Raw genomic sequence first — 12,686 nt, forward strand, 5'->3', positions numbered from 1 at the left:
ATAAATTTCTTATGAGATGGCTATGTTTTTAGCTTGTTACATTTTTGTGTAACAGATGGTTGTCCGACATTCCGCGGTAAACCATTCTGCGGTCAACAATTTCGCGGTGTACCATTTGGCGGTTTGTGTCATTTTGCGGTTTACCGTTTTGCGGTTAGTACCATTTCGCGGTATGCTATTTCGCGGACTATACCATTTCGCGGTGTGATTTTTCCTACGAGTTGCACTGAAAATTGTTGGAAATATCACTAATAATAATTTCATCGGTGATTTACCCTTCTTTTAAACACAGGCAGACCTTCAAATTTTACTGTTAAGATAGATGAAACATCTCGGTCTAAACCGCGAAACGGTACACCGCGAAATGGTACTGACCGCGAATTGACATGCCGCCAAATGGTACTAACCGCGAAATGTCGTACCGCGAAATGACCAACCGCGAAATGGTACACCGCGAAGCGGATTACCGCAAAATGTTATACAATCGTAACAGATTTATAAAATAATATGTGCTATATTTGTCACGCATTTGTACGTTTGTTATAAACAACATCAGTTATGGTCAGTAACACAATATGCAATCATTTTGTTATTTTAGAATATCCTTGAAACACATCGTGTAATAATTTTGTTGTAATTATAATAGCATATGTTATATTTTTTTGGATCTAATTCTGTTAGATTTTTTGTTATTCTTATTACCAACGCATGTGCCGTATAACAATAGGGTAACGACTGTTTATTTAGTTCATAATCGCTAACAGTTGGCGCCAGCGACAAAAAGTACAGACAACAACCTTCAGTTTCTCTCACTGGCCGCCGAGCAGCGACACTGATGTTTGTAATCCACTCACCGATCGCGCTACGCTGGATCCTCAAGTTTCTCAAACTTTCAACACAGTCGCATGGAAGAATGGTAGTCGAGAACTGCCAAAACGTATGGAAAATAATGAAAAACGTTAATTACTAGCTGTTGCGAAACTGGCAACCCCGCCAGAGCGAAAGCAGAACGAGCGAACGCCTGACGGAACGGGAGAACAAATGTAGAAACGTCAAGTATAGATTGCCCAGGAAAAGTACCTATACGTATCGATGCAATGACGATGTGATTTCTAGTGCGTGGCACAAATTTATATATATCTGGAAAATTTACATTATAAAGCGTAGAATTTGGATTTTCGGAAGCATAAGTGGCAGGTGTGCAATGCACAGGTGGATGTGAAGTGGATAAATGAATTTATACACGATTTTGGTGAATTTCAGGTCTTAGGTTTGGACCACATAGCAACACTAGAATTCTAACCTTCGCTGGACACTCAGAAGTAGTTTATAGTCAAATTACCGTGTTCAATTCAAGGAGTGAGGTTTTTTTATATTTGTATATTTTTTCAATTGCCTAATTCAATATTTCATTTGTAGCCGGTGAAAACCAGTTAAAAGCAAAGCTATTGTTAGGAATATTCGTTAAATTCGATAAATACACTGAAATTGTAAGTGGTAACTTTAACTATACCAAATGACCTCCAATCAGTAATAAATAATTATCTTTCAGCTTGTAGCTGCTGCTAACGAGAATCAGCGTTTTATTCAAATATTCCTCAACAATTTCTACAAGAATTTCATCATGAGTCGAGTGGGAGAGCAATCAACCCGAGGGGACAATGATGAAACTACCAGCCACGTAGAGAGCTTGGGCTCAGCCTCTACCAGTGCTAGTCGGCGGGCCAGGCTGCAAATACATTTACAGCGGCTCGAAGAGGAGCAAGCCATCCAGAAGAAAAAGGCAGCACTCGAAATCGAAGCAGAGTATACCAGGAAGAAGTTCGAGGTTCTGGAGGCGTCTATAGCGGACGATGCAGCGAGCGTCCGCAGCAAAGTTAGTAGAGGAAAATCTGACCAGCAGATACGAGATTGGATGGAAAACCTCAACATTCCATTTGGTTCCGTCAATCAAGTTGCCTCAAACGTCCACGGAGAGCAGGAAGGCGCGGTCGGTGGGGAGATTGGAAATACGGGTCCCGAGAAGGATCAAACTAAGACCAACACTCTACCTCCAGCAGCAAAAATGCCAGTGTACGTCGAAAGCTTGAAGAGAGAGGAAGACCCAGGAATGCGCCCGTTAGACCAGACCTCGACCGCCGAAGACGTAGAGGACTTACGACGAATGCTTGAGCAGTACAAGACGCTCTACCTCACAGAGAAGGAGAAAAACCGACGGCAACCATCGGTACCGGACCGGATCGCCGGAAGCAAAGGAGCTTATCCGAAAACTGTGGAAGTTTCCAAGCATTTCAGCGGTCGTCCCTCATCAACTCAGAAACTAGCAGGAGAAACTCAGAATCGTTCCGAATACCAACAGCAAGCGGCAGCGTACTCAGCAACCGATGGAATAAGCGAGGGCGTCAAAAACGTCCTAGGGCAAACTACTGAAGCTGAACGTGGAGCAAGGCAAGAAATCTTAACCCGCAACACCGGTCACGGCAGCGTAACATTTGCCGCAGACATTCGGAACAATGGACTCCACAGTGAAGAGCTGCCTGTCGAAAATGTCCGTTTTCAAGACGAAATTCGGATGCAGCCAGAAGCTCCCATGTTTCCGGTATCACTCGGACCCACACCTCAACAACTTGCTGCACGACAAATTTTGCCACGTGACTTGCCACACTTCGCTGGGAATCCGGCAGATTGGCCGGTGTTTATAAGCCAGTACACCTATACCACGCAAGCTTGTGGATACAGTGACGGCGAGAACATGATTCGGTTGCAGCGCTGTTTGAAAGGTGTAGCCTGGGAAGCTACTCGAAGTCGCCTAATTCTGCCTGCTTCTGTACCCCATGTGATTGAAGCACTCCGCATGCGCTATGGACGATCTGAACTGCTGATAGAGTCGCTGATCGAGAGAGTTAGAAGTACGCCGAGTCCCAAGGCTGATAAGCTGGACACCATAATCGAGTATGGAACAAAAATTCAAACTCTGTGTGACCATATCACCGCCGCCAATTTATTGGATCACCTGGGCAACCCAACCCTATTGAAAGATTTAATTGAGAAGCTTCCTGCAGAGTACAAAATGCGATGGGCATCGTACCGGAAGAATCGACCTCTGGTTAATCTTCAAACGTTCGGCGAGTATATGGAAGAAGTCGTCGCTGATGCGTGCAGCGTATCGTCTTATGGGGGGAGCGAAATTGAACGATTAACGAAACGCGAAAAAGGAAAGGCACCCGACAGGACCTTTATGCATTCCGATGCTGGGGTAACTAGCAGTACATTTGCCAGGAGTAGCATGAATCGACCAGCAGATTCCAGCAACAATTTTGATTGTTCGGTCTGCAAGAAAACTGGACATCGTGTGAGGGACTGTACGATTTTCAAGGCACTATCAACCGATGAACGTTGGAAAAGAGTTCAAAGCCTCGGCCTTTGTCGCACCTGCTTGTACAACCATGGCCGACGATCCTGTAGAATCAGCAACAGATGTGGAGTGAATGGTTGCTTAACACGTCACCATCCACTTCTTCATTCCAATGCGAAGGATGCAACGACTTCCAGTGCACCGGCACCACTTGATCACCATTTCCACAACAGAGACATTCCATCTTTGTTATTCCGTATAATTCCCGTCGTTTTGTACAGTGGATTAAAGAAGGTCACTGCATACGCCTTCCTCGATGAAGGCTCCAATATTTCGATGATCGAGCGGGAATTGGCAGCGACGCTTAAAGTGACGGGCTACCGACATCCCCTGTGTCTCAAATGGACTGGCAATGTGACAAGAGAAGAGAATGATTCGCATCGAGTAACAATAGAAATCTCTGGCACTGATGAACAAGCACCGAGGTACATTATGTCAGAGGTAGGAACTGTGGAGTCGCTCGAACTGCCCAGACAAAGTTTGCCGATCGAGCAGCTAGCTGATAAATTTGGACATTTGCGAGGTCTACCCATACAAGAGTACCACAACGTGACACCTCAGTTGCTAATCGGTGTCGATAACCTGAAGTTGGCCGTTCCACTAAAGGTTAAGGAAGGGTGCGAAGGTGGTCCAACAGCCGTCAAGACAAGGCTTGGTTGGTGCGTATACGGAGGCCATCGTGATGCAGGACAACTCTCGGTTAACTACCATGTTTGCGAGTGTTCTGAAGGTGATAATTTGGACCGAACGTTGAAAGCATATTTTTCGCTAGAAGAAGTTGGAATACAACCGGCCGGCGCCGGAATCTCCGCGGACGAGGAACGTGCCCTTCGAATCCTCGAGCAAACAACAAAACGGATGGATCAACGTTATGAGTCGGGTCTGTTATGGAAATATGATGATTTCGAATTTCCCGACAGCTATCCAATGACTGTCAAACGGCTTCAATGCCTGGAGCGAAGGCTGGCGAAGGATCCAATGCTCAACGAGAATGTTCGAAAGCAGATTTATGAGTACGAGCAGAAAGGCTACGCACATCGTGCGTCACCCGAGGAGCTCAATAGCGGTGATCCTCGTCGCGTGTGGTATTTACCGCTTGGAGCTGTAACTAACCCAAGGAAGCCCGGAAAGGTCCGGCTCATATGGGACGCTTCAGCGAAGGTTGATGGCACATCATTGAACAGCATGCTCCTAAAAGGGCCCGATCAAATGACGCTTCTCCCTACGGTACTCTTTCGCTTCCGACAACATCCGGTAGCAGTGAGCGCCGATATTAAAGAGATGTTCCACCAGGTACGCATTCGACCAGAAGATCGCCATTCACAGCGGTTTGTGTATCGAGCCGACCCAACATCACCGCCGGAAACGTACCTGATGGACGTAGCCACCTTCGGGTCAACTTGCTCCCCGGCCACAGCGCAATTTGTAAAAAACACGAATGCCAACCAGTTCGCCCTTGAATGCCCTAGAGCAGTGCAAGGAATCGTCCACAACCACTATGTGGATGATTACCTCGACAGCTTTGCAACCATAGAAGAAGCTGCCCGAGTTGCTGCACAGGTGAAGGCAATCCACAAGTACGGTGGGTTTGAAATTAGGAATTGGTGTAGTAACCAACGAGCCGTCCTAGAACAACTTGGAGAAGTAGAGCAACAAACCATCATCGATTTGAACTCTGGCCTAGAAAAGCAATCGGAACGGGTTCTCGGAATACTTTGGGACACTAGAGCGGACGAATTCCGATTCAACACATCAATGCCCGAAGACATTGCCCAGCTACGAGAGAACAACATCAGGCCAACAAAACGCCAGCTAGCAAGGTGCGTCATGTCGTTCTTCGACCCTCAAGGGTTTTTAGCGCCGTACTTGGTATTCGGGAAAGTGTTACTACAAGACACCTGGCGCGAAGGAACTGGTTGGGATGAACGAATCAGTGACGGAACGTTTGAAAGATGGAAGCAATGGATGAATATGTTAGATGACATCGACGGTGTAAGAATTCCAAGATGCTACTTCTCTTCAGGAGATCTTTCAACATTAGAAATCCACACATTTGTGGATGCGAGCGAGACAGCATATTCGAGCGTCTCGTATTTCCGGAGATCTACTGCTTATGGTCCAGCCGAGGTGGCATTCGTGGCAGCAAAAACCAAGGTGGCCCCATTGAAACCAGTAACAATTCCCCGTCTGGAGCTGATGGCATGCGTTTTGGGAGTACGGCTGGCTAAATATGTAGTCGATGGACATTCGCTACCCGTTCACAGGATTTTTTTTCTGGAGTGATTCAGAGGTCGCAATGAGTTGGATATACGCAGATCCCCGAAAGTATCGCCCATTTGTTGCTTTTCGAGTGGGTGAAATATTGGAGAAATCTAATCGTGAAGAATGGCGCTGGGTTCCTTCCAAGCTAAATCCAGCTGACGAGGCAACGAAATGGGGCTCAGGACCACACTTCAACAAGAAAAGCATCTGGTACGGTGGACCGGTAGATTTTCTTCGCTACCCTGTAGACCAGTGGCCACAGAAAAAGACACCTGGAATGGTGACGGACGAAATACGGGCCTGCTATGCTCATCGTCAGTTACGAGTTCCAGAACAATTGCTGGATGTGAAAAGATTCTCTTCTTGGAAAAGGATGCAGCACGTGATGGCTTATGTTTACCGGTTTTTGAACAATTGTAGATTATCGATCAATGGCCAAGAGAGGGAGATCGGTCATCTGACACAGCCTGAGTACCAAAGGGCAGAAGAATGTTTGTTTCGTGCGGTACAATGGGAATCGTACGCCGACGAGTTAGCTACTTTGACCAATAATCAGCTGCTCCCAATTGAGAAGCGCCAACCACTGGAAAAAAAACAGTGCTCTTCACAAAATATCCCCGATATTGGACGCAGCCGGGGTTTTGCGTATGGATAGCAGAATAAGTGCAGCTCAGCATGTGCCAGTCGAAATGAAATTCCCGGTAATCCTCCCAAAGAGGCATCGTTTGACCATGTTGGTGCTCGAGGATCTTCATCGCAAATTATTGCACGCCAATAATGAAGCTGTCGTCAACGAAGCACGGCAACGTTACTACATAGCTCAACTACGCACCCAAGTTCGGCAGGTATCCAATCAATGCCAACTGTGTAAGATACGTCGATCCAAACCTGCTGTACCACGGATGGCTTCTCTACCAGGTGCTAGGATGTCGGCTTATGTACGTCCTTTTACATACTGTGGCCTAGACTATTTTGGGCCTCTGATGGTGAAGGTCAATCGCAGTCACGTGAAGCGGTGGGTGGCCATATTCACATGCTTAACGATACGCGCGGTTCATGTGGAAGTAGTTCACACACTGACTACTGAATCATGTATCAAAAGTGTTCGCCGATTCATCTGTCGACGTGGGAGTCCCGTCGAAATCTACAGCGACAATGCTACGTGCTTTCATGGCGCTGACCGTCTTCTAAGAGAGCAAATCAACAAAGGACTCGCTACGGAATTCACCAGTACTCAAACTGAGTGGAAATTCATTCCCCCAGGCACCCCACACATGGGAGGTGCTTGGGAGAGAATGGTAAGGTCAGTTAAAGTTGCTTTGACCTCTATTCAAAACGGAACCCAGAAACTGGACGATGAGTCTTTATTGACCTTTTTGGCGGAAGCAGAAGCGATAGTGAATTGCAGACCGTTAACTTACTTGCCTCTGGACTCAATGGAGCAGGAGGCATTGACACCTAATCATTTTTTATTGGGCAGCTCTTCAGGAGTCCGTTTGCCGATGGTGCAGACGGTAGACAAAGTATCTCTTCTTAAAGGTTCGTGGACAGCAATCCAGAAATATCTGGATATTTTTTGGAAGCGCTGGACTAGGGAGTACCTACCGACCCTAACCAAACGCACAAAATGGTTCGATGAAGTCAAACCTATCGAACCCGGAGATCTGGTTCTGGTCATAGATGATACTAAGCGGAATGGCTGGGTACGCGGACGTGTACTCGAGGTATTAACTGGTGCAGATGGACGTATACGCCAGGCGATCGTACAGACTGCCGGAAATGCTCCTGCTAGGAAGTCTATTTCGAAACTGGCGGTCCTTGAGATATCGAAAGGTGCTGGAACCGAAGACATCGAGGGTTCCACCAGGGGGGAGAATGTTGCGAAACTGGCAACCCCGCCAGAGCGAAAGCAGAACGAGCGAACGCCTGACGGAACGGGAGAACAAATGTAGAAACGTCAAGTATAGATTGCCCAGGAAAAGTACCTATACGTATCGATGCAATGACGATGTGATTTCTAGTGCGTGGCACAAATTTATATATATCTGGAAAATTTACATTATAAAGCGTAGAATTTGGATTTTCGGAAGCATAAGTGGCAGGTGTGCAATGCACAGGTGGATGTGAAGTGGATAAATGAATTTATACACGATTTTGGTGAATTTCAGGTCTTAGGTTTGGACCACATAGCACCACTAGAATTCTAACCTACGCTGGACACTCAGAAGTAGTTTATAGTCAAATTACCGTGTTCAATTCAAGGAGTGAGGTTTTTTTATATTTGTATATTTTTTCAATTGCCTAATTCAATATTTCATTTGTAGCCGGTGAAAACCAGTTAAAAGCAAAGCTATTGTTAGGAATATTCGTTAAATTCGATAAATACACTGAAATTGTAAGTGGTAACTTTAACTATACCAAATGACCTCCAATCAGTAATAAATAATTATCTTTCAGCTTGTAGCTGCTGCTAACGAGAATCAGCGTTTTATTCAAATATTCCTCAACAACTAGCAATTAGGAAACTAGATCGAAAAAGTAGAGATTAGGAGTGAATAGATAACTTTTTGTTTTTAGTTCATCTTCCATGGTGCTTTCTTTACTTCAGGATTTTGTTTTTACTATCACTGAAAAAGAGCCATCTATTGCCTTTTCAGTTTTGAATATCGCCCTATTGGTAATATGCGTTTGATCTCGCGCAACTTTTCAAAAGGATCTATGTAACAATGAGAGATTTTCCCCTCTCTCGCTCTTTTGATTATAACAGTGCGATACTATAGCTATAGATCGGAAGGCAATGTCCTTGATTAGCGTTTCATACAAAAAACGCAACAGATATAGATAGTAAATAAAGAGTGCCTCCCAATGTTAGAAAGATCCTTTTGAAAAGTTACGCAAGATTTGTAATTTTTTTGTACATAATTGGCGCCTCGATGCCACAGTAGCAGACGTTAGAAAACATTGAAATGCATTTCTCAAACTCGTGAAAAAAAAAAACTGACACAATTACAAGCTGACAGTTGCTTCGCCGATTCCTCTAATGTAATTGTTCGCGGCTTTAATCTTGGGACGGTTAGGCTTCTCCGTATCTCTTCTTAGGCATTCAAGTAGAAGTTATGCATCCCCATTTTGGAGAAAGCATCGTGGGCGTGTAATTTGGCGGCAATGATGATGGCACAAGGAAAATCGATAGTCCGTGAAATGATGGTCGCCTCAGAAGCTTATCCCCAATTCCCTTGTGACGAGGTCGGTCTCCAGTTTCTTCGGTTGTTGGAATGGAATTGCGGGTGGCGATGATAATGAAGAAAAAAGAAGATGAAGACGAAAGAAGGAAGCTCGAATCGTATCTACCAGTACGGATTAATTCACAGCGAAATGATTGCTTCCTGGGTAAAAGGTTCGGTTTTATTTTTTTCGGCGTATTGCTAAAAAGTATGTGTCCTTTTTGAGTAAGCATAGGTGTTAGGGTTGTCGCCAGATTTATTTTGCTAAAAATTAAATCAAGCGTTTCTTGTAATATTGACAACACTGTCACCACCGCCGTAAGCTATCAGTAATCGTAGTCGTTACCAAATCTAATTGAAACACTTAATATCTTAGACTAATTCGAGTGCTTGTTCTCCAACTTTTATTCTTTTCTCCCACAGTCCACACCAGTTGGATCGTTACAAACTGGCCACGAAGTAGTTGTATCACCAAACAGAGAAAGACACACACCTGTAAATAAGGTAATTGATTTTTGTTTTCGTAATTATTGCCTTGAGAGTCTATTGAACGTATCGATGATTTATTGAGCATCGTACTAATTGCTGTATTAACGACGAAAAGATCCATTTCCCATCACCTGTCCTCTGACGTCCCAATTTTCCAAAGAAACCATTCAATCCACCAGTAACTAAAAGAAACGATTCCCAAAATCTATGTCTCGTGTTTTAATTGCATCAAATGTCTTCCCCATGTAATATAAATGTGTCTGAATGTTGCAATTTCCGCCCACTCATCTTCCCACAAAACCTCTCACGACTTCAATTCGACTCCCGTCTGGCCCCACTGTACAATCAATCCATCCATCCAGATGTTCTCATTGAATGTGCTGTACGCAAATCTGTGTAATCTAACAACTTTCTGATTTCCATCGCCGGAGGACCAGACCTCCCACCCCCCTACACACTCGCTCATCCAAATCTAAAAAAAAAACAAACAAACATCACTCTTCCGTTTCGGTTTTTGAACCGCGGCAAAAACACCACATCTGTTGACTAAATTTTGAACAAAATCCAAATTCCACCTTGCAGGACGGAGATGATTTGTTCAGTTATTACGACGAAGAACTAGACGACGCCACGCTGCAGATCTTGGAACAGGTTCGAGCCGTTGGTTACGGTCCTCCTCTCGGGCTTCGACATAGAAAAAAAAACGTCGGAAGACGTGCTTGGTTTCTAGATGTTCGTACGATGCGCTAGAGTGGTCCTAAATGTTTGGCTAATTCGAAATTTCAACCTGAAAGGTTTCGCACTGATTTTGATCCGTAATGACTCATTTTTCTCGTTGCAAACAGTAAATTGTGACATTTTATAGGGGTTAAGGGCCATGATTTGGACTAGACAGGTTCATAAAACTATGACAAAACTGTGAAGTCGTGAAAGCTTGAGATAGTTTTTTTTCTGTTGAGAATTATTGTTGTCAAATAGAAGATTCTGATCCCAAAAATGGAATGGACATAAGACTTTGTTGAAAATTATTGACATTCAACATAATTCAGCAAAATGTTGTTATCAATGTCAAGTGTTCCAGTTTATTATAAGTGAATTTTAGTGAATATTCACCCTTGGCGAGTTTGCTGTTCAGTACTCCTGTGTCTACAACAATGTTCAATGTTCTGTCTCGGATTTTCTGAAGCAGATTCAGATTCGACAGTAGCACCAGACTACAGATTGTAATATTGTAGTTACCATGGAAGGAAAGATTCCTGTGAGCAGTCCACAAGAATTGCAGGGAAGAACACGCGTGAACTCAAAACCATAGGGATTTGAATTCACAAAAATCCACCGATACACATTACTTCCCAAAAGTATGCAATCGCTTCACCGAATATTGCAACGCACATTTTGAACATTGCAACACCTCAGAACATTTAGAAACACCGATAAACACAACTTGCTGTTCTGCTGATTCTAAAATTCAAAACGAATGATGCAATACTCGGTGAAGCGATTTCATACTTTTGGCGGGTAGTATAAATCAACAAGAACGGGTAACCAATGTGATTTGAACCCTCTGGGCCATTTCCAACATATTTCGCAGTTTAAATCATAAGACCTACTCAGTTCGCATGTCATTTGGATAGATAAAACTGTTTTATACTTGCTTCAACCGTTTCTGTATGGATAATATCTTTGTTTTGACTGAAACTCCGAATTAATGGCAAATCGATTCATCCATTCAACCGTTACAACACGTAACACACAGAATTTGAATCCATCAAAAATATAATGGAGTGTCCGAAATAATAAAAAAAAACAGTGCTTCAAAATTGAATTATTTCCGACGTATTTCAAACTCTACATGATCATGTGAGCGTTTTTATCTCATAGATGGAGTTTTTCTCTAAATTTTAGCATGTTCCCTGACTTAGTTACGCTGTGCAAATAATAATTTTCAACAAAACCCCTTAAATGGTCCAATATACGACCGTTACCCCAATCAACGTTACGCTCAATATATAATTGAGGTGGTTATTGTCCGGAGTCACTAAAAACTCACAAGATTGCTGGGGGAGTGGTCAATCCGTACTTTATGATTCCATGACACCTGACATGTCCAGATCCCTACGAGACTACTTAATTATTTCTTCATAAATTCCTTCCTGTGGCGATACCTTAACCTCGAATTTAACTGCAGATCGAAAAGAAATTCTGCAGTTTCAACAACGAATCAACATCTGGATTCAATTATTTGCTATGTGCTGTATCGCTCTAAGGGTCGATTTCTTCACTTTCGCTTAAGCCGTAAACCATGTTTACCCATATGGTTAAACTAGGTTTAAGGCCTAAGCGGTGGTGAAGAAACCGCTTATAAATATGACGAAATTTAAATTTAAAGGTTCTTGAAAATAGTTAAAAATGAGATAAAGGAGTGATTCCTTCACAAATTCCTCAACAATGATTTAGGAATTTATTCAGAATCTTCAAGGATCCCTCAAGATTCCTCCACTAATTTTCCCATGATTTCGTTTTGCAGTTTTTCTGGTAATTTCTCATGGGATGATCCGATGAAATCCTCCATCAACCGTTTCTTCCAGTTATTCTAGGATGTCTTCCAAGTACCTGCTGAAAAACTCCTGAGGCAATTTTGGGAGGAATTTTCGGAAGGTATTCTCTGGTGTAATTTTAAACCTATCTTTAGAGAAAATACTGGTTGAATTCTGGAGAAACTTAAAATCCTGGAGGAAATCATTGGATGCATTGGGAGAAATCTCTGGGAGAAAATTCTGAAAGTATCTCTATAGTAATTTTTAAAGGTATCCTTGTAAAAATTCTTGGTTAAATTTTTGAAAGTGTTCTGAACGAAAATCTTAGAGAAATTCTTTGGAGAGCCCGTGAAATAATCCCTGGATCAACTCCTGAAGAAATCTTCAGAGTAATACTTGAATGAAACTTTTAACAAATACCTTAATTACATTCTGCTGAAATCCTGGCGTAACGTGACGATGAATCTCTAAAGAAAATCTTAGGAATTACTTCTTAGAGATGTGTCAATCCTTATTACAACTTAGAAGTATTTTCTGGTCCCTATTTGGTATTTTTAGTTTTCAGTTCAGTGTCTCCTTGATCTCTTTTTTCAAGCATGAGGTTTCTGAAGTTTTTAAATACTTGTCCCTACCAACCCTGCGACAGTGACTCCAGTCAAGTAATTTTGATCTACTCGACTTATAAAACAGGCTCTTACGCTAACAGCTCATTTGGGCCCAGTTATTCAATTGCTCATTGATCCTAATTAGCTTATTGTT

General features: G+C 43.1%; 1 protein-coding gene and 2 long non-coding RNA genes across 10 annotated transcripts in view; all 3 read left to right on the plus strand.

Annotated features, from left to right (window-relative positions):
• LOC5564645 (casein kinase I) overlaps positions 1 to 12,686 on the plus strand; it is a 206,014-nt gene that overhangs the window by 134,133 nt on the left and 59,195 nt on the right. For 7 of the 8 annotated variants that reach the window (XM_021853319.1, XM_021853323.1, XM_021853324.1 and 4 more), the window contains one exon: positions 9,325 to 9,405. In XM_021853319.1, coding sequence (XP_021709011.1) covers positions 9,325 to 9,405 — 81 coding nt within the window. Of the gene's footprint in view, positions 1 to 9,324; positions 9,406 to 9,972; positions 10,042 to 12,686 lie in introns of all 8 variants that reach the window. The other variant, XM_021853318.1, reaches the window with a different exon arrangement.
• Positions 914 to 1,470, plus strand: LOC110679206. Its single transcript, XR_002502303.1, has 2 exons — positions 914 to 1,359; positions 1,420 to 1,470. It is a non-coding gene; the product is annotated as an uncharacterized LOC110679206 (long non-coding RNA).
• On the plus strand, positions 7,500 to 8,052 carry LOC110679205. Its single transcript, XR_002502302.1, has 3 exons — positions 7,500 to 7,779; positions 7,846 to 7,941; positions 8,002 to 8,052. It is a non-coding gene; the product is annotated as an uncharacterized LOC110679205 (long non-coding RNA).

The sequence above is a fragment of the Aedes aegypti genome, chromosome 3 (genome assembly GCF_002204515.2).
Source record: "Aedes aegypti strain LVP_AGWG chromosome 3, AaegL5.0 Primary Assembly, whole genome shotgun sequence".
Lineage (NCBI taxonomy): Eukaryota > Metazoa > Arthropoda > Insecta > Diptera > Culicidae > Aedes > Aedes aegypti.